The following is a 26651-nucleotide window of genomic DNA, read 5'->3' on the forward strand; positions in this document are numbered from 1 at the left end:
TTTAATCTGAACTTTTCCTATAGTTTCATAGGGAACATCTAGAGGTGGCTTTGCCACATCTAACTTGTGTTGCCTCAAGGCTGTTATTCCGTCTCTTTAGTTGTAAACATCGAACTAGGAGACAGAGCCTGACTCTGATAACAGCCCAAGAACGTGTAGGCTCACGGGGTTTGAGGCAGGAACAAATGTTTTATATGCTTGTTTCCTTCAACAGGACAGATCAGGGGCTGGCAAACATTTTCTATAAAGGGCCAGATAGTGATTATTTCAGGCACTTCAGGACACATGGTCTCCATCAAAACTACTCATCTCTGCAGCACAACATGAAATTAGCCAGAGCCAACATACTAACAGCATGGCTATGTTCTAATAAACTCAGTTTACAAAAACAGGCAGCAAGTATTTGAGCCAAAGGCTAGTCTGCTGAACCCTGGTATACATAAATAAATCTAGGCTAGCAAAAGTTAAACTATTTTTATATTTATAAAATTTTCCAGACCTTGAAAAAATATTTTCCTATTTTGTAAATTGCCAATTTTACTGAGTTGTTTTCTTTCTATTGATAAGATAAAGCTATTCTTACCTCACAAGTGACCAAAGTGGTAAAGGGACGGTCTCTACATGCTACCTAATTACACAGTATTTTGTATTTTGTAGCTTCAAAATGAAACTTTTCTTTTCACAGATAAACACTACAATTGAAGACTGGCAAGAAGAAACACTGATTTCTGAAGTGCCTGGAAAGGAAAAGCTCTGGTCAGTTTCACGTGGACAAGCCCAGTGTTTTCCAGAGATGCTGCTGAAGTAGTCTTCGCTACTGCTTCTCTTCCCTCAGCGCTCTACATAACATGGGCTGCATGAAATCAAAGCAAACGTTCCCATTTCCAACCACATTTGAGAGTGAGAAGCAACATGCAAGTGAAGAAAGCTTTATGCCCGAAGAAAGATTTCTACCGAGGATGCCTGCTCCAGTTAATGCCGACGAGGAAGTGAAGGAACCACGAGGGCCTCAAACTGTGGTCTTCGAGTTTGCACACCGCCTGTCACAGGAAATCCTCAGCGACGCCCTGCGGCAGTGGGTGGGCAACAGCATGAAGTACGACGACATCCCGTACATTGAGAGTGAGGGGCCCTGACACCGTAGGACGCTGAGGATAACTTTCTAGAATTGTGGAGGAAGTTGGTGCTAGTTTAAACACATGAAATAATAGCAAAAACTGGTGTGAATAAATACAAATCACTCCATTGGGATGGAGGAAAAAAAGTCCATGATAGTATCAAGAGTATACAGGAGTACCTAACATGACATACGATAAGCACTTTTATGTTAACAGCAAATTCTTGCTGCTTGGTCTTGGGTTGGAGTCATTTTAAAGGGCTAAGCACAGGGCCCGCACCACAGTAGTCAGCTGTGTGCCATACCACTTCCTTCCTGAGCACTATTGTAGCACCAAAGAAATCAAATGGTTATTTTAAAGACGCTCCTTTTAAAATAACTATTTGTTAATTTACACACACAAACAAGTTATGAAAAGGATTTTTCAGATGTCTTGGCAAAGAACTTGCACTTAAGCCATGGTAAATACTAGCGGGTCATTTGTCAAAGCCATTTGTGTCAAGGATCCCTACTTAATACATATGATCAAGCAGTAGAAAGCACCCCTTGTAGAAGAAGTGCACCTTGAAACCTGTCCTTAACCACCTTCAACCTCAGGTCCCTAACTAACCATAGCGGTTATTATAGAACTCAAGACTTCACAACCTGAACAGGATACAATTTACAGAAGCCATGACAATGTTTATGGTATTGACTTAAGCAGCGCAGTGAGATAACGAAATAAGAACTTCTGCAAACACCAAAATATTAAAATAACAGAAGTCCTACTCAAGGTAGAAGGCAGAGCCTGTTCTCAGTGCTGTAGGTATGTGAAGTTTTAATGTCTCAAAGATGTAGAGAGTTGGTGTAAGGGCATTCCTTCCCATCTTTATTATGGACTAATGGGGCAATTCCCATTCCAATTACTGTGGGGCCAGTCTATGCATGAGACTAGACAGTTGCATTACAAAACAGAAGATCAAACACTCCTTGGAAGAGAGTACTCATGTATTTTTTTTTTTATGGTAATGATGCCCATAAGGCATTTCCAGCCATATACTATTTTCTTAAATTTCGCTTTTTGGGAAATTTTTTTCTTCCCAAGAATTCAGTACTGTTTAAAATCAATGGAACAGAAAATCTGGGAGTGGAAGAAGATACTAAGAAAACATAGCCTGCAGAAAAACTGGGATTCAGTCTCTAGAATGCTCTTTTCATCCATATTTGTTACACACTGAGTTTAGTTGGAAAGGGAATTACTTAAGTCTGTGTGCATTAAATTCTTTTACTAAGATTCAACAGACCCTTGTCACTGACAGCTAAAGGAAGGCATTAAAAGACTGGGACCTTTTTAATGAGATAAATATGTATTTGGCCTTGTAAGCAGGCAGAAATGCTACCTCTAATTTTAGCTATCCTTTGAAACCCACAAAGAGTGAATTCTCCCTGTTGTGTGGACAAAGAGAGTACTTTGAAGTGAGTTGTGTACCATCTTTCAGTTACCAACGGACACCTGGTCCTTCAACTTTCATTTCACCTAGTCCCAGGATTTGAACTGTCCTGTTGTACTTGCAATCTAGAAACTTACACAGTAGAAAAACCACGACCCCTGTTAATATAAAGATCTGAAGTCCAAAAGCTAAGGAACAAAAGTTTTCTGAAAATGCAAAATATCTTTCGAGCTCATGAAGAAAAATTTAGGTTTTTGAGTATACTAATGACTCAGACAAAAGCCTAGATGTTGCCATTTTTCATTAATTTTATATCTCACAACAGACCACTTTTGCTGCAAAGCATTTACTATTTAAAAGACACAGTATTGGGGTGAGAACACAAAGCCATAGCCACACAAAATTTTTCAGCACACGTACGATATAGACTGTTGAGTTTTCTTATAAATATTTTAACCTCAGGTTCCTCCTGTGCCTGGGCCCCTATGTCCCAGGGGTGTAGCAGGGATGCCTGCCAGGTCCACATCTAGCAAGAATTCTCTGTTGCCACTCTGACACAATAGCAGTACGGTTTTGTTACCAAGCACCAACACCTTACTACTGACTCTTTTTTTTTTTTAAAGATTTTATTTATTTGACAGAGAGAGATCACAAATAGGCAGAGAGGCAGGCAGAGAGAGAGGGGGAAGCAGGCTCCCCACCGAGCAGAGAGCCCGATGCAGGGCTCGATCCCAGGACCCTGGGATCATGACCTGAGCTGAAGGCAGAGGCTTAACCCACTGAGCCACCCAGGCGCTCTGTCTACTGACTCATTTTAACAGAGTTAGGTCTTGCAACAGAAAATTATCTTGGAAATACATGCTCTGTTATGTCAAACTATGGATGGACAAGGAACTATGAGGCCTGCACCATCAGTGAGTTAGTCAACACACCAAACTGGGGGCGGGCAGGGAAAAGAACTAGGTAAACAGATTAGTGCTGCATCCGATAATCATCAAGACACAGTTTGGTCTTGATGACAAGAACAGATGAGAACCTCTTTGACAGAATAACTTCTTTCACACCTTCGTATCTAAATATTGGATCTACTTCATTTTGAACTTTCATGAACAGTAAAAGAATGGAGGATCTATGTGGTAAGGAAGGAACATGTAAAACAGAAGACTGAGAGAATTATTAGCTACTGGAAAGGGAAACATTTGTTCCGACTTCGATGTCACAAACACAAATGAAAGATAGCGGCCAAATTATAAGGGAAAGGAAACCGGGAAAATGAGGCTCACGAAACCGCACCACATCAGGCTCTGTCACAAGACACAGGGCAAAAACAAGTCTCCAGTGTTCTCGCTGAGGGAAGGGACACAGTAGCAAGTTCCTTTCTTTACCACACTGGCACGTGCCCAACCACTGAATCTTTTCCCTTCAGAACATCCAGGATAGGGGCCGACGAGCCCGGTGTAACCAGCTACCTTGAATGGCAACTGCAAGGGCAGCAGGTGACCAGGGGACGTGTGCTGGTCCCTCAGCGAGCCCCGCAACAGTGCTGCACCGACACCCTGCCCAGGTGACGGGCTCTTGTGTTGTTCCCTTTCAGCTGCCAGCATCTGATCCCAGAGGTCTCAATTTTCAGTTCGCTTATCTGCTCTTTGCAAACTATCTGAGGTCACTAGCAGTCAAAGCACAATTTAAGGGGATAAAACTGATCTTAGGTCCATAGGAATAATTTGTGTCAAACTGCCTTATTAGTATTAAAAACAGGCGCGCTGAATGAAGGAGCTAGCTTGATGCTCCCATCCCACTTCATACCACCGGCATTTTATGAGAAGAGGGAACTGTACTTTTGTGTTCTATGGCTTTAGAAATCAAAGTTAGAGACACATGATCAATACTGTCAAGGAATAGTGAGTTAAAAACAAAGTTCCAAAAAATATATATTGTTTGCTTCATCGTAACGCCCTCATCCTGTATTTGTGCGGCCCCACAGGACATGCCTTCCCTGGAGCAGTGGGCACAAGCTCAGATGTACTCCCTATATATTGCTTTGCAAAACTCAAGTTTTGTTAATTCTCCTCCCTGTAAGACTTAGCTATGAAATGGTATTTTTCCAAATATTTTTGTGAAAGCATTTTTTTCTAACCATACAATAAAAGTCTAGTTGCCATAAACTAGCTAAGTTCTGATTAAAGCAAATGCCTTTCAATATTGTGTACTGTCAAATTTTTCTATATAAAGAGCTTAACATTTTCTGCATTTCTAATGAACGCAAAGTGAATAAAACTCCACTGACAGAAATAATTTCTTGGATCAGTCAGGTCCAATTTAAGAGCTTTAAGAATATTAATGTAAACATGTCCACTACCATGCCATCTGTACTCAAAATCTGTCCGTGACTTTTGGCGGGGGGCGGGGGGGATGCTTCATGTTAAATATTTAGAAAATTAAAAGCAACTCCCAGATTGCGGTTCCCTCACCTATAAGAAGGGTGCAGGATGTGACCTCTGATGTCTTTTTCAGTTTTGCCACTTTCTGTTCTTAAAAACCAGAAGTTCTCTTAGTTTCTGAGTGGTTTGGGATGAAGGGAAAACTCTAAGTCACAAAAAAAATGATAAACCGACCTTTAAAGATTATTCTTACCCTGACTTTAATGTCCCAAGTCTGGAACACCCTGCAGTTTCTTGTGTACCTTAAGAAAAACTTATTTTGTCAACAGTTTTGGAATGTATTTCTATTCTGAACAAAAAGTCCTCCCCCCCCCCGATTTATACTATGTAACAGCAAATAACTTATCACACCCAAGTTTAATGTAAATTGTAAAAAGCAATGTTCTCTATTTTAGAGATTCGAGTTTCCTAATTCCTCATTCTTTCAGACTCACAAATCCTACAAAACAACCATCACTTTCAACATAGGGAAGGATTCTGGTTAATCTGAGGGAAGATAAAAGCTGAGTTAATAATACCAGAGACAACCTCATAAAAACCTTTTCACTTTCCCAGAGATTTCTAATATTATAAAAGGAACACTTCTATAGTAACATAATTACTTTAAAACAGGTTTATATATCCAGAAAATTCTCTGAAGCATTAACAAAATAGCCAAAAAATTTCAGGGTTTTTTTTTTTTTTTAATAATCTATACATATGTTTATTTAATCAACATAAAACTACTACCCAAAACCAAAACATAGGGTTCTCATTTCAATTAGATATTTAAGACCTCCTAATTTTCCCATTTTTATAAAACGGGCTGGCAACATTTTCTGAAAAGGATGATAGTATTTTAGGCTTTGCAGGCCTTAAGGTGTCTGTTGCACTCCTCAAAGCAGCTGCAGACAGCAGGTAAAAGCCGAGTGTAGTGACACGCCAGTCAATATTCACTTATGAGCGCAGATATGAAATTGCATGTAACCTTCACGTGTCATGACATATTAGTAGTTGATTCTGTTTTTCCTCAGCCATTTAAAAATGCAGAAATCATTCTTAGTTTGTGGAAAACTCAGCGACAGGCAGCAAGCCGGATCTGGCCCATGTACTATAGTTTGCCAACATGTGCTCCAAAATAATACCTTAAAAATGTAGTCACCTTAGAATTTCAAATCGTTACTTCCCAGAGACTTAAAGTAATTATTCAAATCTTCATCAGTAACTTCTTTGAGATCAGCTGGTTTCCACTTTGGACTCTGGTCTTTATCTATTAAAACTGTCAAGTGAAGACATAAGAAATGTTAGTATGTTTCCTTTCGGTATTACCAGATTTTAATTCTTGGATTGACAGAAACTACCTTACACAAGACATATTTTCTCTAGCACATTTTTTCCTGCAAAGTTAAAATTTTTGCATGTATTCCATTTTCCTTTTAAATTAAGGCTCTGTAGGATTTGGATGGACAGTAACGTACTGATGATGACTCATGTGGTCACTTCCCGCTCCACCAAGTCTGACACCTGCAGCTGCAACACCGCCTAGGAACTAATGTGGCTCGAGCCTTAGTCTTCTTCAGACAAAATCATAAGTGAAATCTTGCTGTTATAAAGCAGCTAAAACCCAAGTTGGGTGGTTTAAAGGGAAGGCAAGGGAGGGTGGAAGGCCCAGATCTGCCTTCTAAACTCCTCCACATTGAATTGAAAGGAAAATTACTTGAAGTAGAGGGAAGGGGGTGACTTTATGCATAATTCAATGTGGATACTGCTGTTCTGCTGAATCCTCTAGTTCACACAGCTCTGAATTAAAATAGCAGACTGTCTTTAGGTTATCCTTAGAAACTACTTCTCTTATTACGGTGTAGTCATCATTTACTGTGGCCACGTAGCATCCCCGTCGGTTCATAAGGATGAGGCAACTGGCAAACCTGTCGTTTAAAAAGGGAAGGGGTTGTCCGTTTCCTGGTTGGAGAGTTTACTACTATATTCCAGCCATTACTGCTTGGGCAAACTTGGTGACAGGTATACAGGATCCTTCTGTATTATTTCGTACAAAAAAAATAGTGGGGGGACTACACTTAGTATGGTTAACCATGCTTACAATGTGCATAATTTTGGGGGATACTGGAGGTTTTTTTGTTGTTTTTAAGATTTATTTTTTTTAGAGAGTGAGCAAACAAGGGGGGAGGAGGGACCATGGGAGAGGAAGACGGACTCTGGAGCAGAGCCCGCTGAGGGTGGCGGCTGATGCAGGGCTCCATCTCACGACCCTGAGCTCTGACCTGACGCAAACCAACACTTAGATGCTTCTGCTGCCAGCACCACTCCGGTGCCCCCCACTGGTGGTCTTTAAGTCTGGGCTGCCTAGTTTCAGGTTTCTAGCTGGTATCAGATCAGTGGTAACACTGATCTTATGATCCCTGCCAATCTGACAGTTTTACATTCCCCAAACAGCATAAGTAAAAACAATTCTGGAACATTCCTTTCTTCAAGAATCTCTTCCCTTAAAGCCCTCTGGCCAAAGCTATCATGGTATCTACCTCTCCAACAGTCTGCTGAAGGGCAAAAGGAAAGAATATTAATAAAATCTGTATGTACTCACACAGAATTTTTTTTACTTAGCACAGCTATAACAAGTTCCTGCTGTGTAGACAGCTCAGGTTCTTTCGAGTCTCATGAGGCACCCACTCAAATTCCTTTTGGTAACTCTCTAGTTCTGCTGAAATCTGTATTTATTTTCTTCTATAACCAGGAAGAAGCTTATTCTAGCTGTTAAGAGTAAGAATTTTTGACAACCATTTCCCTAAATTTGCTAGTTTATTTTATCTAATTTGCTAACATATTTTATAATTAGCAAACTGTAGCAAACATTTGGTTATTATGCAAGCACAGCAAACAGTCTGACCCAGATAGATGCTGCTTGCAAAACAGGGAGCTTGTGCTGAGAGATGAGGCAGTATACTCTCTCTTCATTAAAAAGTAGCTTGATAAGCTCCTGCGTTATGAACCATAACTTTGATGCTGCTTGGTTTCAACTGTTTCCATCAAATAACTGACAGTGTATATGAAAACAATACCTTTGATTTTTAAGTTTAAGAAGGCTGCTACCACATAAAATGAATGCATTAAAACCCAAGGGGCACACAGGTCCTCCTAATATCAAAGGTCCAGCCTCTGATCCACATGCAGCAAGAATTTGCAGGGAATTAGTGGGAAAATGCACATTTTACTTGTTTTTATAAAACATACAGCCATTTCCTCTGACTTAATTCCGAGTCCTCTAAAAGGATTTGAATCCCTGCTTATTTCTGATGTTGTGCTGTAAGTTAAGAGAATTCTACTACAGTGACCAGTCTTTATCAAAGTTTACATACGGCTCAGAGAATCTAATCTTTTATTCAGATAAAGTATATACAGAGTCTCTACTATATTAAAGCAATCCATAAAAACATTAAAAACTTAGATAGCAAAACACGTGCAAAAGGAAGAACTCACTCATACAACATAAATGATAGCTATTACTTACGGGGATACAGATTTGCTACGAGCAAAGAATGAACCATTTCACTTTCTCTAAGTATGCTCACTTTGGAGATGATAAAAACAAATTACTAAGAACATTAGCAGATGTTACTAATTATGACATTTTTTTTTTCAATGTCCGTGCTTAACTGCTCAGGTACAGGTGAAGAGGTAACAGTAGGGAGCGGCCAGGCCAGTACTAGAGAGAGGAGGGGGAGGGGACCCAAGGCTTCTTACAAGGGAATAAAAGCAGTTTTCCAAGGCTCCAGCAGTAGAGTGAGTTTTCAGACCCAGCTGTACTTAGCAGAGGCAGTCCATGCGCATGGAGAAGCCTCTTACATACAAATTAGGGAGTAGTGACACAGGTTATGTGAATTTTCCAAACAATACTGATTTCAAAGACTGATCTTCCCTTATGCACCAGCTGGTAATAAGAAAGGAACAACTTTGCAATCTTTACGAAAGTGGAATTTTCACTAATAAAACAACTATTATCTTTGATTCACAGTATATGCTCACAAACCCTATTTCCATAATGGCCAGGAAGAAAACAATCATCACTTACCTGCTCTAACACCTTCATAAAAGTCATGGCCTCCCTGAAAGAAAACGGAGATTAAATGGTGAATCTCCAGGGATCCTTATTTCCAGTGCTGGTCTGTCTGCTCCACTCCCATGGCCACAGCCTGAAATCAACAGAGGCCGGACGGCCTGTATGACCCACTCTCGTGATCACCACCTCCGATCCCGGTCTGCTCAAGCCCTACGACTTTTCACCACTTTACTGTGGTCACTTTCCCCTGAAAATGCCCTCCTCTCCTTCAAGGCTTTTTCTGCCCTTGAGTCTGTCCTGGAAAAATCCCAGCACCACCTGCCCCTACCATTTGCCTCTGCCTGCTTTCAAGGGGCTAAATCTTGGTGCAGGAAAATCTGTGATTGGCTTCATTTAAAATTCATGCCCACAAATCTCAAACAGGCATGGAAAACTGCCGACTCGTTCATGTTCTCCTCACTTCCCAAGATAATGATTTCAACTGTCTTCTGCCTTCTCAACCTGGCAAATTTTTCTCTCACTGTATTCTCAGCTAATGACTTACCTTCCTACTTCATTACAAAAAGAGAAGTGCTAAGCCTCGAACATTTGCAGCTTCCCACCCCTAAACTACCTGCAGCCCAACTACACCCCTCTGTACCATGCCTTCCCTTTCCTAACTACAGAGAAAGCTCTTTCAAAGGCCTGTTCTCCTCCCCTCCCCCACCAATCCTACTCCTATCTCTCTTCTCAAAGACTGTGCTTGAGAAGGTCATCTGTCTCTATTTTTACTCCTGGCATCATCAGTGTAGGCAGCAAAACTCAGTGACTGACTGCAGTTCAAATATCTGGGCTCAGATGAATGGATAAAGACGATGTGGTAGGTATAAACAATGGAATACTACTCAGCCATCAAAAAAGAAATTTTCCCATTTGCAATGACATGGATGGAACTAGAGGGAATTATGCTAAGCAAAATAAGTCAGTCCGAGAAAGACAATTATCATACGATCTCACTAATATGTGGAATTTAAGAAACAGAAGAGGGATCATAGGGGAAGAGAGGGAAGAATAAAACAAGATGAACGCAGAGAGGGAGACAAATCCTAAGAGACTCCTAATTGCAGGAAACGAACTGAGGGTTAGTGGAGGGGTGAGGGGTGGGGAGTGGGGGGATGGGGGGATGGGTAACTGGGTGATGGACATTAAGAGGGCACAGGATGGAACAAGCACTGGGTATTATTTAAGGCTGATGAATCACAGACCTGAACCTCTGAAACCAATGATATATGTTGATTAAAAAAAAAAACAGCAACAAATGTCTGGGCTCACCCACTGCCTCTACTAAACAGGAACGACGTGACCTTGGGCTAGTTAACTTCTCTAATGCCAAGTTTCCTTATATGGAATGGCAATGCCACACCGTCCATGGGAGGGTTATCTTACTGCACATCCCAGCACAGTGCCTGGCATACAGTAAGCGCTCAGGAAATGTTAACTACTATCGGTATCAACATCTTCTTTTGTCTCTACTGGGTCATTCCCTATCACTTATAAACGTGTTCCAGCATCTTCCACCTTACAAAATAACAAGGAACCTCACTTGATTCCACAGTCCCGGCTTCTACCCCTTTTGTTTCGAGAAGAGAAAGTCACATACGTAGAGCCTCCGCTGGTCCACATCCCATTTACTCATTTCCTCTCCAACTCGCCACACTCGAACTTCCGCCCCAGCGCTCCTCCGACAAGGCGTGCCGAAATCCCGGGACTCCAGTGTTGCTGTACGTTAAAGAGGTCTTCGCCCTACCCTACTAGACACTTCGGGAATACTCCCTTCTCCTTGACACACTCATTTCTTGCCTTCACGACCCCACACTTTCCTGATCCTCCCACCTCTGTCCTTTATCTCTTTTGCTTTTTTCTCTAATCCGCTCAAAGTGCTGCATTTCCTGGGGCTTAGATCGACCTCTATCATTCTCCCTCTGCAAGATCTTATGCATTCTATACCTGACGCACCAGCATCTGACTTACCAGTTCTGTTACATAGAAGATGTCGCTTCTCTACTCAAAAGCATCCAGTGGCTTCCCATTTCCTCAGAACAAACGCCAAGTTATATGTGCTCTGGGTCCAGGTTATATGTGCTCCGCGCAGCCCTTCTCTACCCTGGTGACGCTGCCCTCATCTCTCTCACTCATCGACCCCCTTCTCCGCGCACTCCGTCCAGCTTCCCGAGGCTCCCAGATGGGGAGGCGCACCCCTGCCTCAGAGCTCTGTACCTGCCTCTGCCTGGTGCTTCTCCCCAGACCCTTGCACAGCTCCTTCCCTCACTTCCTTCAGGTTTTCACTCAAACATCATCTTCTCAGTCAGGTCTTCTCCAGTAAACCCCATCTGTAAGTTCAACCACACACGCCACCCCGCGCCCCGCCCTCCGCTTCATGTCATATCCTCCTTCGCACTTTACTTTCGCTCCTAGGTACTTACAGCCAGACACCGTGTACTTCACAGCCTTCCCTGTTTATGCTCTATCTCCCCGACTAGACAGTTCCATGAGGGGCGGAGATTTTGTCTATCCGGTTTACCTACGCATTCTTGGTACCTCTACCAGTACCTAGGACGTGGTAAGCTTTTTTATTTATTAAGTAAATAAATCTCCAAAGTTCTTTTTAAAGATTTTCTTTATTCAGAGAGAGAGAGCGCGCGTGCATGGACTGGAGAATCTCAAGCCAACCCCCCGCTAAGCACAGAGCCTGACGCAGACTCGGGGCTCAATCTCACGACCCATGGTGACCTGAGCTGAAATCAAGTGTCAGATGCTTAGCCGAATGAACCACCCAGACGCCCCCTCCAAAGTTTCTTTTTTATTATTTATTTTTAATTTATTTTTTATTTTCAGTGCAACAGTATTCGTTATTTTTGCACCACACCCAGTGCTCCATGCAAGCCGTGCCCTCTATAATACACACCACCTGGTTCCCCCAACCTCCCAGCCCCCCGCCACTTCAAACCCCTCAGATTGTTTTTCAGAGTCCATAGTCTCTCATGGTTCACCTCCCCTTCCAATTTACCCCAACCCCCTTCTCCTCTCTAACTCCACATGTCCTCCATGTTATTTGTTATGCTCCACAAATAAGTGAAACCATATGATAATTGACTCTCTCTGCTTGACTTATTTCACTCAGCATAATCTCTTCCAGTCCCGTCCATGTTGCTACAAAAGTTGGGAATTCATCCTTTCTGATGGAGGCATAATACTCCATAGTGTATATGGACCACATCTTCCTTATCCATTCGTCCGTTGAAGGGCATCTTGGTTCTTTCCACAGTTTGGCGACCGTGGCCATTGCTGCTATAAACATTGGGGCACAGATGGCCCTTCTTTTCACGACATCTGTATCTTTGGGGTAAATACCCAGTAGTGCAATTGCAGGGTCATAGGGAAGTTCTGTTTTTAATTTCTTAAGGAATCTCCACACTGTTCTCCAAAGAGGCTGCACTATCTTGCATTCCCACCAACAGTGTAAGAGGGTTCCCCTTTCTCCACATCCCCTCCAACACATGTTGTTTACTGTCTTGCTAATTTTGGCCATTCTAGCTGGTGCAAGGTGATATCTTTTTTAAAAAAGTGATTCTAATGTCTTTCGGACTTAAATCTCTCACCCACACCTCCTCCAAACTCCAACTCCTAAAGGCACTCTTTCCTTCCCTCACACTCATCAGGACCGATCAGTTCTGTCTCTTACACTAGTCCTCAAAACCATGCACTCCTGTCCAGTGCTACCACGTTCGTCTAAGCCACTACTACTCCGCAACAGGATTACTGAAGTAAACTCGCATCTGGTCTCTCCATTCACTCTTGAACCCTTCCAAACCCATCTCCATCCAGCAGCAGCAACTACCTTCTTAGAGCAAATGCAACCAAATCATCCACTGCTGTAACCCAAGAGACTTCTCAACACACTCGTTTCTTACACGCTAGGTCACAGATGAGCGACAACTCCAAGATGTCTTCCCTTTGTATCTCCGACTCCCTCCTGCCCCTGCATCATTCTCTTCTATCATCAACCTGTATGTTTCCTTTGGAGCACTAACCACAATTTGTAATTATTTTACTTACTTTGCTTACTTGTTCTTCATAGTCTCAGTAGACGATAAATTCCACAAGAACAAGGACTAGTCATTCTTTCCACAATGTAACACCTAGCACTGTGACCGGCAACACAGCTAGTATACTTGCTGAAGGAAGGACCTGATCAATCCAGGCAGGGCAGTAAATGTATGATGGAAAACATGGACTATGGGGTTCACTGGGCAGTGGTCAGGACAGCAGGCCCCAGAGTGAGCCCACCCGCTTTCACATACATGTGTCTGCCACTTAATAGCCATACCACTCAGGCATGCTACCTCTCTGTGCCGGTTTCCTCATCTGTAAAGTGGAGACAGGAACAGCTCCTATCATTCTAGAAACAGTGTCAAATGTAATGGAGAGGAAACCTATGAAGCGCCCGTCATAGTACTTCTCGTAACAGCACACTGAGCTGCTACTTACCTCTTACTACAAGTGTGACTCCAAGATTAAAGTGACTAACAGAGTTTTATTTATAGTTAGATGAACTACTTTGAATACCTTAATAACTATTTCAAGATATGAAAATCCAAAAGGGAGACCTACTTTCTAGTTACTAAGCAAAGTATTTCCTTTAGGCCATAAATTAATCTAAGGGCCCTCTACATATAGCCCAAAATCAATGATTCTGCTTTCAAAGAGTTTATCATCTAGAAGTCTTCATGGCTCTGAAATGTCTCATTAAATTAATATTCTATGTCACTGGCCTATTTCAAGTGTATTTACAATGTTATTCTCAATGTTAATCTATTAATTAAGACAAGGAACAAACTAGTAACACCCATTCCTACATTTTACATAGACATACACTCCTCTTTTACCAGTGAGGGGATTCAGATTTACAGAGTTCATGCTTCTTGCCCAAAGGTCAGAGAGCGGGCCTGAAAGATGGTTTATTTCTATTTTGAACCCCACCTGAGATCAGAGGCTTTCTTACACTTAACACACAAATGTAACCGTTGTTTCCTAAGAGCTCAACTCAGGAACAGTGCCAGCGCGACAGTCCCGCGCCCCTTAAGGAGCTGGTTTGTTGTGCTTTCACAGAGCAGATTAACAAGGAGTTTTAAGGGTTTTGTTTATAGTTTTCTGTATTTTACATGCTCCACAATGAATACCTATTACTTTCATAAATAGAAAAAAAATATATATATATTTTAAAATTCTTACCATACAAGCTTGACTCAGCCGATATTCCATAGTAAATACTTCTTGCAAGGTCTTTGAAGAGCCCTCTCTGAGCTGCCTTAGTGTGATCTTTAGGGATGTTGGGGACATTTTATTAATTATCTGTGGGAGAAAAAAATTTTTTTTACTAGTTTTAGCCCAAGTGTTCCTTTATTGCCTATAACAAATTAGCTGAGTTTTGATATAAATCTTATTAAAATTTGCTCCTTTTATACAGTACTTTCACCTGACAGTTTCATAAAAGTGAGATTATGCCATAACCTCACCCTGTCAAAGCACCAATGGTTTTCTAATCTCCTGTAGTAACAAAACAAATCATTCCACTAGTGGAATAAATGCTATTCCCATAAATTAACAAAAGAAATCCATATTTTTGTAGCTGCCTGCCATAAATTATGATCCCAACTAGGTAAGCAAACAGTGATTATGCTGAAGTAAAATTAATATACATCTTACAAACAACTAAGATATCAGAGAACATTTTACTTTATAATATAAAAAAGGTACAGTAGAAATATAGCTCTTTCCTTCCCATTTTGTGACTATAGAGGTGTTTGAACTGAATTACACTCTTTATCTAAAAATAAATCTGCTTACCTTAAAAGTAAGAAAAGAAAACAAGACACCATGAGGTGGTCTTCTACAGTATTTAAATACTTAATAAAGGAACAGTAACAGGCCGGACTCCTTGGCCACAGTGCCATGCGCCCCTTCCTTCTGAATTTGAAGATGGTGTTACTAGTGTTCTGACGCACTTGTGTGACTGTGACCAGCGGCTGCTGCACATGCTACGTAATATGCTACGTAAATCTGCTGTGTATATCTATCATGGGCTAGGTAAATCTGATGCTTGCCCTGGTATTCATAACTGCAATACAGCTTTCAGGCCTGTTGTTGAGTGATTGTCTCAAAGGCAGAAATTTCAGTTCCTGAGTTCAAAGAACTCCCCCATCAAGATTCCAGGTTCTCTGCAGTGTCCTCAAGTGTGGCATGCAGATTCAGAGAACACGCCGAACGGACAGGGCAGGATCTGACCTAACAGCTGCTAGAACTTACATAGATGACTACTGTACAGGAAAAGTTCAGGGAAGTCAGTCTCCTACCTACAGTCACAATGCTGAAGAAAAGGTGAGAAAGAGAGAAAAGAAACTAAGCCTTTTCCTGCATCTGATTCATCTTCATCGGAACTCACCCTTCTGCCCTCAGTGCTGCATGCACATGATCTCTCTTAATGCCCCCGAAGCACTCCCACTCCACGGTCTCCCCTTTCTGGTTACAGACCATGAGGATGATGGCGCCTGCACAGCAGTCTGCGTACTGCGCTAGGAGGCCCCTTCTTCTCACAGGCAAGTAGACAAGGGGTCCATTTTGCTGACAAAACCACTGGTTTTCTCTAGCAAGAGCAATGACACAGGTGAACCACATGACCCAGGTGACCATTTGGAAGAGCTTCACTCACGGTGTTGAAAGCTGTACTTAAGGAGTGACATAACCACATTCTATCTTTTCTAGTCTACAAAATCAGTGAAGCTATAGTTCCCTTTCCAAAAGGCTATAGTATAAAAGCCCACAATCGCATACCTCAGCACTACCATTATGACTAACTGCCTGTATTAGGCTAACTGCACTTTATATGCAATCTAGAATTCTCAAAACACAAACTCTCTTTGCCATACTTCCTCGGTTGGCTACCAATTACTCTCATTAAAAAGGCCATTTAACAGGAAAACCATCCCATCTACAACTGCACCAAAGATAATAAAATATTTAGGAATAAACTTAACCAAGGCGGTGAAAGACCTGTATGCTGAAAGCTATAAAACACTGATGAAAGACACTGAAGATGACACAAACAACAGAAAGATATTCCACGTTCATGGATTAGAAAAACCAGTATTGTTAAAATGTTCATACTACACAAAGCAAGCTACAGATTTAATGCAATCCCTATCAAAATACCAGCAGCATCTTCCAAAGAACTAGAATAATGTTAAAATCCATATGGACCCAAAAAAGACCCCAAACAGCCAAAGCAATCTTGAGAAAAAAGAAGAAAGCTGCAAGTATTAAAATCCCAGATTTCAAGATAATACTACAAAGCTGTAGTAATACTATAAAACAGTATGGCAGTGGAACGGAAAGAGACCTCAGAAATAAACCCACACTTAAATGGACGATTAACCTATAAGAAATGAGGCAGGATATATATACAATGGGGAAAAGATAGGCTCATTAATAGATGGTGGGGGGAAAACTGGACAGCTTCACACAAAAGAAAGAAACTGGACCACTTTCATACAGCATATTAAAAATAAGCTCAAAATGGATCAAAGACCTCAACGTGATACCTGAAACCACAAAACCCCTAAAAGAAAACATAGGTAGTAATTCTGACACTGCCAGTAGAAACATTTTCCTATATATATATGTCTCCTAAGGCAAGGGAAACATAGCAAAAATAAATTAGAGGGACTACACCAAAATAAAAAGCTTTTACACAGTGATGGAGACCATCAACAAAACGACAAGGCAACCTACTGAATGGGGGAAGATACCTGCAAATGATACATTCAATAAGGGATTAATATCTAAAATATATAAAGAACTTCTACAACTCAACACAAACAATCCAATTAAAAAACAGGCAAAAAACATGAACAGACATTTTTCCAAAGAGGACATAAACATGGCCAACAAACACATGAAAAGATATTCAACATCACTGATCAGCAATGAAATACAAATCAAAACCACCATGAGATACAGTATATACTTGTCAAATGGCCAGTATCAAAAAGATAAGGAACAAGCATTGGTGAGGATATGGAGAAAAAGGAACCCTCATGCACTGTTGGTAGGAATACAAACTGGTACAGCCACTGCAGAAAACATTATGGAGGTACCTCGGAAAAATTAAAAATAGAATTACCATATGATCCAGTAATCCCACTACTAGGTACTTACCCAAAGAAAACAAAAGCACTAATATGAAAAGATCCACACACCCCTATGTTTATTGCAACATTATTTACAGTAGCCAGGATACAGAAGGAACCCAAGTGTGAATGTATAAAGAAGACGTGGTACGTATATTACCCAGTCATAATAAAGAATGAAATCTTGATTTTTGCAATAACATGGAGGGACCTCAAGCATATAATGAATGCTAGTGAAATAAGCCCGAGAAAAAGAAATACCATATGATTTCATTCATGTGGTATTTAAGAAACAAAACAAATAAACAAAGAAAAAAAACCAGACTTAAATACAGAGAACTGGTGGTTATCGGGGGGCAGGGGTGGGTGGAAGAATGGAGGAGACAGACAGGAAAAAATGGCCACACAGTAAGGGCTCCAGGTGTTTGAGCTTGTGTCATGCACACATAAATACACTAGGAAAAAAAGGGAAGAAAATTTCAATTGAAAAGCTCCACTCGTTAAGACATTTAATGAATTGGTAATTAAAGAGATTTCCTGTTAACAGACACCACGTTAGAAAATAGTGCATTGACAACCCAAGGAAAACTAGTTTCCAATGATTCTTAGTATACTGGCAATCAGGCACAGAGACTCAGGGTCAACCACAACTCAGTGGTAGAATTCCGGCCCCACCACCTTCTACATGATTGATCTTAGTTTCTTCATTTCTCAGATGGAGACTGTAATATTATCCACCCCAAAAATGGACAGTGCAAGGAGACAGAAACCAAGCCAAACAGGGAAGGGAAGGGAAGGGATGGAATATGTACTGAGCACACTTCCCTTAGCTCACATGTGTGTACACTGTACAAACGCAGAAACCAGCCTGGCAAGAATTTATCCCAGGTCACTCAGAGAGGAGTCCAAACACCAGCCTGACAATCCCAAAGCCTACTTCACTCTACACACAAGGTTATAGAGGTAATCAATGCCAAAGGCTGATGAAAAGTCAAGAAGAACAAAGATGGAGAAGACATCATGTCAGGTGATAGAAGTTAATAAAAACTTACTTGTGTAGTTTTTGTGGAAACGGGGGGAAGACAAAGTCAGGATGGTAGCTTGAGGAAAAACTGTTAAGAGAAGGCTTTTTCTTTTTCTTTTTTTTTTTTTAAAGATTTTATTTATTTATTTGACAGAGAGAGATATTACAAGTAGGCAGAGAGGCAGTCAGAGAGAGAGGGGGCAGCAGGCTCCCTGCTGAGCAGATGTGGGGCTCGAGCCCAGAACCCTGGAATCATGACCCGAGCCGAAGGCAGAGACTTAATGCATTGAACCAACCAGGCGCCCCAAGAGAAGGCTTTTTCTAAGAGCAGGAAAGCTTTTGAAAATAAGGGCAAAAGGAAATGTGCATTCACCCAAGAAGGTAAAATTTTACAGATAACTGAAAGATGGAGAAGACTAATGGCCAAGTAGCTCCTCAATGAGGCAGGAAAGGATGAAATGAAAGCACATATGGGGATGTTTCCCTCAGCAAAAAGTGAGACACGGGTCAGAGGAATCAAAAGGATGATGCAAGGGTTAAAGGAGCTCATGTAATAGAGCCTCATTCATTACAAAGGGAAGACGGAGACTATTCCAGGAAACTGGACAAATGACAAGGACTCGGATCTTCAGCTATGTCAGAAATGTGTATGGATACGATCATGCAACCACACCACCTGGTGAACATAATTCCCCTTGGTAAAACACTGGTTAGTGTCATAACTAAATTATCCGGCTCTTTAAAAATAAGCTGTCTCATGTATGCCAAAGAGCCAACTTCTTTTTTCCTATATTTTTATCAAATAATTCACATTCTAGTCTCCATTCAGTATTAGTGAGCACCTACTATGCATCAGACACTTCCGAGGAGACAACAGTGACTGGGACATGGTTGCACTCAGAGCCTTATCAGCATTACAGTCACTGATTTTTTGGTAAGAATCCTAGGAACTCTTCTTAAGTTTTACCAAATCTTAGGGATTTCCAACAAAAGAAAAACTCAGGATACCCCCTCTACCTCTCCCTTCAGCATCTACCAGAACACTCAATAACATACAGTTTGATATGCATTGTCCAACAAGCCTATACTGATACAATTAAAAGAACAATATTTTCAACAACCCTTTAATGATACAATTAGAAAAATTCTACCAAGTTGGCCTCAGGCTTCTTTGAAGGGACAATACAGACATATAAGCTCCAAATCCTTCTCTGATTTAGAGATGATCTTAGAAAAGAAGCTACAGAGGTTTTTCTTTATAAAAAAAGGATGTCATTTATGACATTCTCTAAAAGTCTAGGCTGTCAGATTTAACTCCAAAAGAAGGAACCCCAACCATTAGGAATTTGTGTATATTTGGATCATTTATATTTACTATACTATGAACGGTGAATAATTTTCTAAATAATCTTACATATTTTGTACCTATACCTATAAATCTTTTCCAAGTGTTCAGACTGACAATAAACCAACAGAAATACAAAATACCTGCACTAAAGCAAGTCAGTCTAATTCACAGCATACTGCAATTTCACAGAAACATTTTTATTTTTAAATATATTCTTTATCATTCTGAAGGGTCCTATTATATAAAGACCAAATAGTACTTTAAAGAAATGGGAACTGGTACTTCTTTTATCTATAGCAAAGGCTTAGAGCCAGTCCAACAAGAGTGCTTTCTGCAATCGTATCTTAAGACTTTTCCAGTAATTTCTTAAAAGCCTTAGCAATTTAAATAAAATGGCAAAGATAATGTCTAAAGAATCAAGTACTGCTCTTCCATGATCTCCCAAATGCTCATGATAGTGTTTTAGGGTCACTGATAATCCACCAGAGGATCCATCACCGGAAAGCTGTTTCCTGTTTACACATATCGATGTATTTTCCCCTTTACGGTTTACTGTCCTCCTTCTCCAAAGACACAATGTACCCAGCAACACTGCCATTGAATTACTCTTACTCATAGCAATAACAGCACAGTGTAATGGGTACCTTCAGCAAATCGAATACCTACTTCTATATGTCAAACTGTTTTTTAAATATAATTTGGTATGTTATTTTGATTTTTTAAAATAATTAGCTTTACTCACATGTAACTTAGATATAAGATTCACTCATTTTAAGTGAAGAGTTCTGGAACTTTTGATAAATGTATACAGTTGTACAACCACTCCTACAATCAAGATTTGGAACATTTTTTTCTTTAAGATTTTATTTATTTATTTGACAGAGAGAAAGATCACAAGCAGGCAGAGAGTCAGGCAGAGAGAGGGAGGGAAGCAGGCTCCCCGCCGAGCAGAGAGACTGATGCGGGGCTCGATCCCAAGACCCTGAGGTCATGACCTGAGCCGAAGGCAGAGGCTTTAACCCACTGAGCCACCCAGGCGCCCCAGGATTTGGAACATTTTCATCACCACGAAGTTCTCCTTCCCTCAACTCTACCCGCAGATAACTGATGTATTTTCTATCCCTGTAATTTTCTATTCTCTAGAATTCCATAAAAATAAAATCAAAAGTAAGTAGTTCTATGTGTCGTGTCTGCTTGCTTTCACCTGGCACAGTGCTTCCGCGACTCATCCACGCTGTTTCACGCAGCGCTAACTCGTCCCTTCCTTAACCCTTACAGTTAAGCGGTATTCCAGTTTTTGGCCATTATAATAAAGTTATTATGAACGTGTGAGGAAAAGCATCTGCGTAGCCATATGTTTACATTTTTCTTGGGTAAATCCCTTGGGGCGGGACTGTTGCGTCTTGCAGTAAATGTACATCTAACATATGAGGCTGCCGAACGGCTTTTCTGCCAGCAATGGGAGTTGTCGATGTTCCATTTCCTTACCGACACTTGGTGTTGGTACAGTCAATCTTTTACATTCTAGCCACTCCAGCAGAAGCACAGTGACATCTCACTGTGGTTTTAATTTGCATTTTCCTAATGATTAAAGATCTTAAGCATTTTTATGTGTGCTTCCTGGCCATTCATACATGTTCTTTGGTGAAGTGTCTAGATTCCCATTTTCTAGGTGCACTGTTTGTATTCTCATTAACTTACAAGTGTTCTTTATATACAATAAAGCCCTGTTATCAAATATGAGTTTTGCAAATATATGTCTTCCCAGATGTGGTTTATTTTCTTCATAGTGCCTTTCAAAGAAGAAAAGTATTTAATTATAATAAAGATCAACTCATTAATTTTTTTCTTCTGTAGCTCTTGCTTTTTGCATTAAAAAGTCTTGGCTAACACAAAGTCATAAAGATTTTCTGTTTTCTTTTAGAAGTGGTACAGTTTTAGCTCCTGTATTTAGGTGCATAATCCACTTTGACTTGCATACGGTGGAGTTCAGAGCACGTTACTTCGAGACAGCACACTTAGGCATATTGGTTATTTTGAGTTAAAGGCACTTGAGAAACAGTATGACCCTCCCTTTGTTCCAGGAAATAAAACTCCTATGTGAAAGATGCCCTGTGTGTAGCAGAAGGAAGACATTCTTTCACCAGATAGAGAACATGTGGCCAAGACGTTTATACAAATAACCCTTGTTAAACCAACCCTTACCTTCCCAGTTACTTCTTCACCATTTACTACCACTAGACCAACCTCCTTTCTCTTGTTAATTCTTCACAAATTTGTCTAAAAGGCATAAAATCTTCCTGCTCTGGTTCTTTGTTCATATCTTCATTCTCTTGTGCAGGCTCCCATGTACATGTAAAAATTTAATATCTTTTCTATCTTTTCTCCTATTAATCTATCTGGCTTATGTCAGTTTAATTCTTAGGCTGGGCTGGACCCTCAGAAGACAGAGGAGAATTTTCTCCTTCCCTACAGGTATAAGGGAAGAATCAAGCACTTCTTCCTCTCTCATATGGATATCCAATTGTTCCAGGACCATTTATCAATCTCTTTCCCCACTGAATTATCTTGGGAGTTCTGGACAGCCTTTACTTTAGTATTAATCTACCCCCACCACCAACTAAAGTGTAAACCTTCCGGCTGATGGCAATATGAAGTCTCCAGACCTTTGTGAATCCTGTTAACTGTCCAAACTACTGTTTTCCTCTGGTTCTTTCCTGGTATTATAGAGTTTTACCTAAAACACGTATAGATCAATATTCTGAAAATTCCTGCAGGAAGGAAACCAAATCAATCTTAGGGCTTTTCTGTTTGTTTCCTTGCTCTCGGAAATCAGTCCTGTGCTATCTGCATTGTCCAATATTAATAAACACTTGTTTCATATATTTTGTCCAGTTTTCTAGTTGTTTACAACAGGACAATTTCTGTAGCATTTAATTCTTCATGAACACCTGTCACTTAATTTTTTTTTTTTTTAAGATTTTATTTTATTTATTTGAGAGAGAGAGAGACAGTGAGAGAGAGCATGAGCGAGGAGAAGGTCAGAGAGCGAAGCAGACTCCCCATGGAGCTGGGAGCCTGATGTGGGACTCGATCCCGGGACTCCAGGATCACGCCCTGAGCCGGAGGCAGTCGTTTAACCAACTGCGCCACCCAGACGTCCCCTGTCACTTAATTTTTAAAAATAATACAGTATATGGCTAATTCTCAAAGCTTACAGAAAGATTAGTAAACTTTAAAATTTAATTTCTCTAATATTTTGCTGTTCTTCTTTCTTAAAATCTATACCTATTTATCCTTAGTTTTCCTTTTTCCCAAATTTTTCATGTGTATGATTTCTTTACAGGAGCTTTTATATTCTAAAATACTAACTTCAAGTATAAACCTGAGTTTTATTCTTCACAAAATGAACATTCAAAAGTAAACAAATACATAAATCCCACACTGGTAATTAGAAGAAATTCCAAAGAATTTTAAAAGTTATCTATTATTTTAAAGAGGAACTTCTATGCCCTTTAGGCCTTTTACACAATAGGCTACCCTCTCCTCTCCTCTCTCATATCGATCACTAAGAATAAACACCTAAAACACAAGACAAAAACAGCACGGGTTCCCTGGCCATTTGCTCAGGAACGCCTTCCTGGACACTAACTGGACACCTTGTTCCTTGTTCTTATTTTTCTCTCTGGCCATGGACTTCCTACTCTAGCACTAAGGATTAGTGATCCTACTGAAATACCTTTCCTTGGCGTAGTGTCCTTGCTGACACAGTTGGGCTTTGGGAGGGTAGGGTCTCAATCTCTTCTACTCATCTTTCTTTGATTACTGATATCACTTGCAATTGTGGAAAGGAACCCTTACACACAGAGAAGGTGGCTGCAATCTGGACCATAAGCAGACTACTAGATCCTTAGGATCTACAGAAGGAGACAGGAGTCCCTGAAGGGCTCACAGGGGTTAGGAGCAATCCTAGATGCTTAATGACACAAGTATTAGAATCTTTAAAAAAAAAATTATTCAAACATTTGATCTGCAAACCTTTCACTGAGGCAACAAAAGCTATTTTCTCCTTCAGGGCTACTTTTTGGTGTACGTTTCTGGCCGAGATAATTAAAACAAACCTTGTATGTAAGCTCTATCAGAGAAGCCTCAGCGGGGATTTTGGATCTTCACATCACGATGTTTCCAGCAGATACTAACATTCTGGAGCCACATCTGAACTACAGATCAACTGAATAAAAATCAAAACCTGTCCTTCTGATGAAGAGTGCTTACCGTGACCCTAGCCTAGGGTGATCGTCGCTGTGTTGGGTGGCTTGCCAGGTACCCTCCTCTGGATGCGGACTAATCATATTGCCAAAGGAATAGAAAGAATATTGAAAGAATATTGAGTTCTGTCCCTAGGTTCTGGGGTAGGCCAGTGGTTTTAAAATAGTACGTCATCTTGCACGTCTGTACTGCTTTAAAATGACATCATACAGGCATGAGGTAATGTGCTGCATGACTATGTTCAAACGAAAGTACTAAGTGCCTACTTAACAGATTGGGGAGAAAAACAGGAATGCTAGTTTCTATATTGCTCTGGAAACAAGAGAACCAGCTTCACATCAGAATCCCTAAAATATAAAATGATTGTCTAGATTTATGCGAGCATTCCTAAAAGCTGTTAAAATTCACATTAATTTACTATGGTGAGTTAAGACAGCATATGACTGGGCCATCTACTCTAATTTATGCCTGGCCTTGAATGTTAATAGAATTCTAATTACTAAATAAGACCCTACGAGACTAATTTGGGATTTCCACGTTAAGAATATAGTTCACAATGGGAGGGGTGCCGGGTAGTTCAGTCGGTTAAGTGTCTGCCTTCTGCTCAGGTCAGTGGGTTCTAGGATGGAGCCCCCCGATCTGCTTGGGCTGTCAGGCTCCATGCTTTGTGGGGAGTCTGCTTATCCCTCTCCTTCTGCCCCTTACCAACCCTGATGTGTGAGAGCAGCTCTCAAATAAAATCTTTTAAAAAAAAGAGAGAGAGAAAGACAATATAGTAACAATGGGGAAGTGTTTTTATCTTCACAGGTGGAACTTCAAGTATTTTGTCAGTAAGTTTTCTGACAATTGAAACATGACAATTATACCTACAAACTGAAAAATACTATCAAATAAGGGCAAGCTATTAACAGCTTTTCTATAAAGCGGAAGGAAACACACTTCTTTCTCTTTGTGTAGACGTCTGAAATGTTCTGAGTCGCACGCTCACAGCTCCAGGCACGGCGGTACACATGAAAATGGCTTTTGTTTTGCTGTTGTTACCAGTTGAGTCACATTGTAGAAAAATCAAAGTGTGCCTAACACTGAGAAACACTGCTTAAAACTCAGCTCTGAGTATAGAAGGGCCCCTTACTAGTTTAAAAAGAATCATTTTGGTTTGGTTTGTTTTTTAATTAAACCTACTGCTTAGACTATATACTGATCTGTTGCATATTCAACTGAATTTATAGATTCATGGCAGAATTACAATACATTATAAAAAAGACTATACTCCAGTAACCCAACACTTCTAATAAAAATGTCCTTAAATGCTTCTCCCAGGACAAGGAGGGCTCCCTGAAGAAGAGGCATGCCTGCTGATGTCTCTCTCTGCTACAGTCATGGGACCTAAAAACAGCTCAACTTTGCTATCAACTTCTGGCAGGGAGACAAGGCACTTGGTTTAGATACAGGTTTTGTGAAAATGCTTTCTGAGATTCAACTGAGTTCAGGGGAAAAAAAAGACAACGCCCTCCCCCCGCGAAAACCTGTGCAGTGGTTCATGTCCCCGCTATGGAGTTCGGACACAAGAAGCTCTGGAGAGGCTTCCTTAACACAAGGATTCACCACACTCAGGACAGAAAAGATCCATATATCACCTTCAACTGTTCAAGGGCAAAAGATGAACCATCTTGCTGTAAATTCTCAATTATCTGTTCCACAGTATTGGCCGAGAACCAACTATAAAAAAGGAAACACATGATTTCACCAAATCTGCAAGCAATTTCTTCTTTCCAAAATAGAAATGAATCTAAACAAAGGCTTTCCCCAAACTCCATTTCAATAATAAAAAATTTTCCAAGCTATTTTACAGGATGATGAAATAAAACCTTGCTTCTCTGGGTAAGCGTTTGCAGTCTACTTTTATTAGTGCAAAATAAAGCTGAAATTTTCTCTTATGCTTCCTTGCATCTATTACATATAAATAAATACCTTAACTGTGAAAAATTGATGCTTCTAAAATGTAGAGACAGTTGTGTTATTTTCCAGTAGTTTCTATCTTCCCCTTTGTTCCTTAAGCCAGTCTATCAAGGTCTCAAATCACTGCACAAAAAATCTTTTGCTGATCAGCTTTGTAAGATAAAAAATGACTTTACGAAGATAAAAGATAATTCAATTGTTATTTTCCAGCCTCCATTCCCATAAAAAAAAATGTTTTGCACTAAAATGAATCAGTGAGATAGATTATTTCAGTAATCTATGGACTTATATTCCTCCCAAAAGAGTAGGAAAGAAGCTACTTTAAACATAATAAATACAAGTACCATGCCATCTGATCTCAGAATGCAGAGCATTATTGAACACAATGTAATTACAGTGTTACCAAATTCAATTTAATGCAGTCCTTCCAAAAGAACAGACATACTGAGACCTCCCTCTGAGTACCTGTTTATGTTGTCCATGTGTTCCTCCAGTATAAAAGACTTGTCTTGATCAATCTTGGACTGTTTAAAAAAGAAAAATCTTGTAATTTACTTGAAGCAACCCAAATCTTCTAAAAACCCTTTAAAATATTATCCTATTTAATGATACACTTTGTGACAGATTATCACTTTCAGTCAAATTATATCCAACAGTCTCAGAAATAGTAACCACATGTTCAAAACTCAGATGGGTTATTCCAGACTGGTTCTCAAAAGTGCTGACAGCAAAACATGTTCTTTTATTTTTACTGCTGTATTATTCTATTTGCTACATTATCACT

General features: G+C 40.3%; 2 protein-coding genes across 2 annotated transcripts in view; one reads left to right on the forward strand and one right to left on the reverse strand.

Moving 5' to 3' along the window:
* The first annotated feature begins 797 nt into the window (after nucleotides 1–797).
* On the forward strand, nucleotides 798–1136 carry C3H2orf88 (chromosome 3 C2orf88 homolog). The gene has a single exon (XM_044241162.1). It carries the CDS (start codon nucleotides 849–851, stop codon nucleotides 1134–1136), a length of 288 nt encoding a protein of 95 aa, XP_044097097.1. The 5' UTR covers nucleotides 798–848.
* Nucleotides 1137–5586: 4450 nt separating this feature from the next.
* HIBCH (3-hydroxyisobutyryl-CoA hydrolase) overlaps nucleotides 5587–26651 on the reverse strand; it is a 96908-nt gene continuing 75843 nt past the window's right edge. The window contains exons 10-14 of the mRNA XM_044241163.1: nucleotides 26333–26391; nucleotides 25546–25627; nucleotides 14314–14433; nucleotides 9055–9088; nucleotides 5587–6246 (exon numbers count right to left, since the gene is read on the reverse strand). Coding sequence (XP_044097098.1) covers nucleotides 6131–6246; nucleotides 9055–9088; nucleotides 14314–14433; nucleotides 25546–25627; nucleotides 26333–26391 — 411 coding nt within the window. The 3' untranslated portion in view covers nucleotides 5587–6130. The remainder of the gene's footprint in view (nucleotides 6247–9054; nucleotides 9089–14313; nucleotides 14434–25545; nucleotides 25628–26332; nucleotides 26392–26651) is intronic.

The sequence above is a fragment of the Neovison vison genome, chromosome 3 (assembly GCF_020171115.1).
Source record: "Neovison vison isolate M4711 chromosome 3, ASM_NN_V1, whole genome shotgun sequence".
NCBI classification, from domain to species: Eukaryota; Metazoa; Chordata; class Mammalia; order Carnivora; family Mustelidae; genus Neogale; species Neogale vison.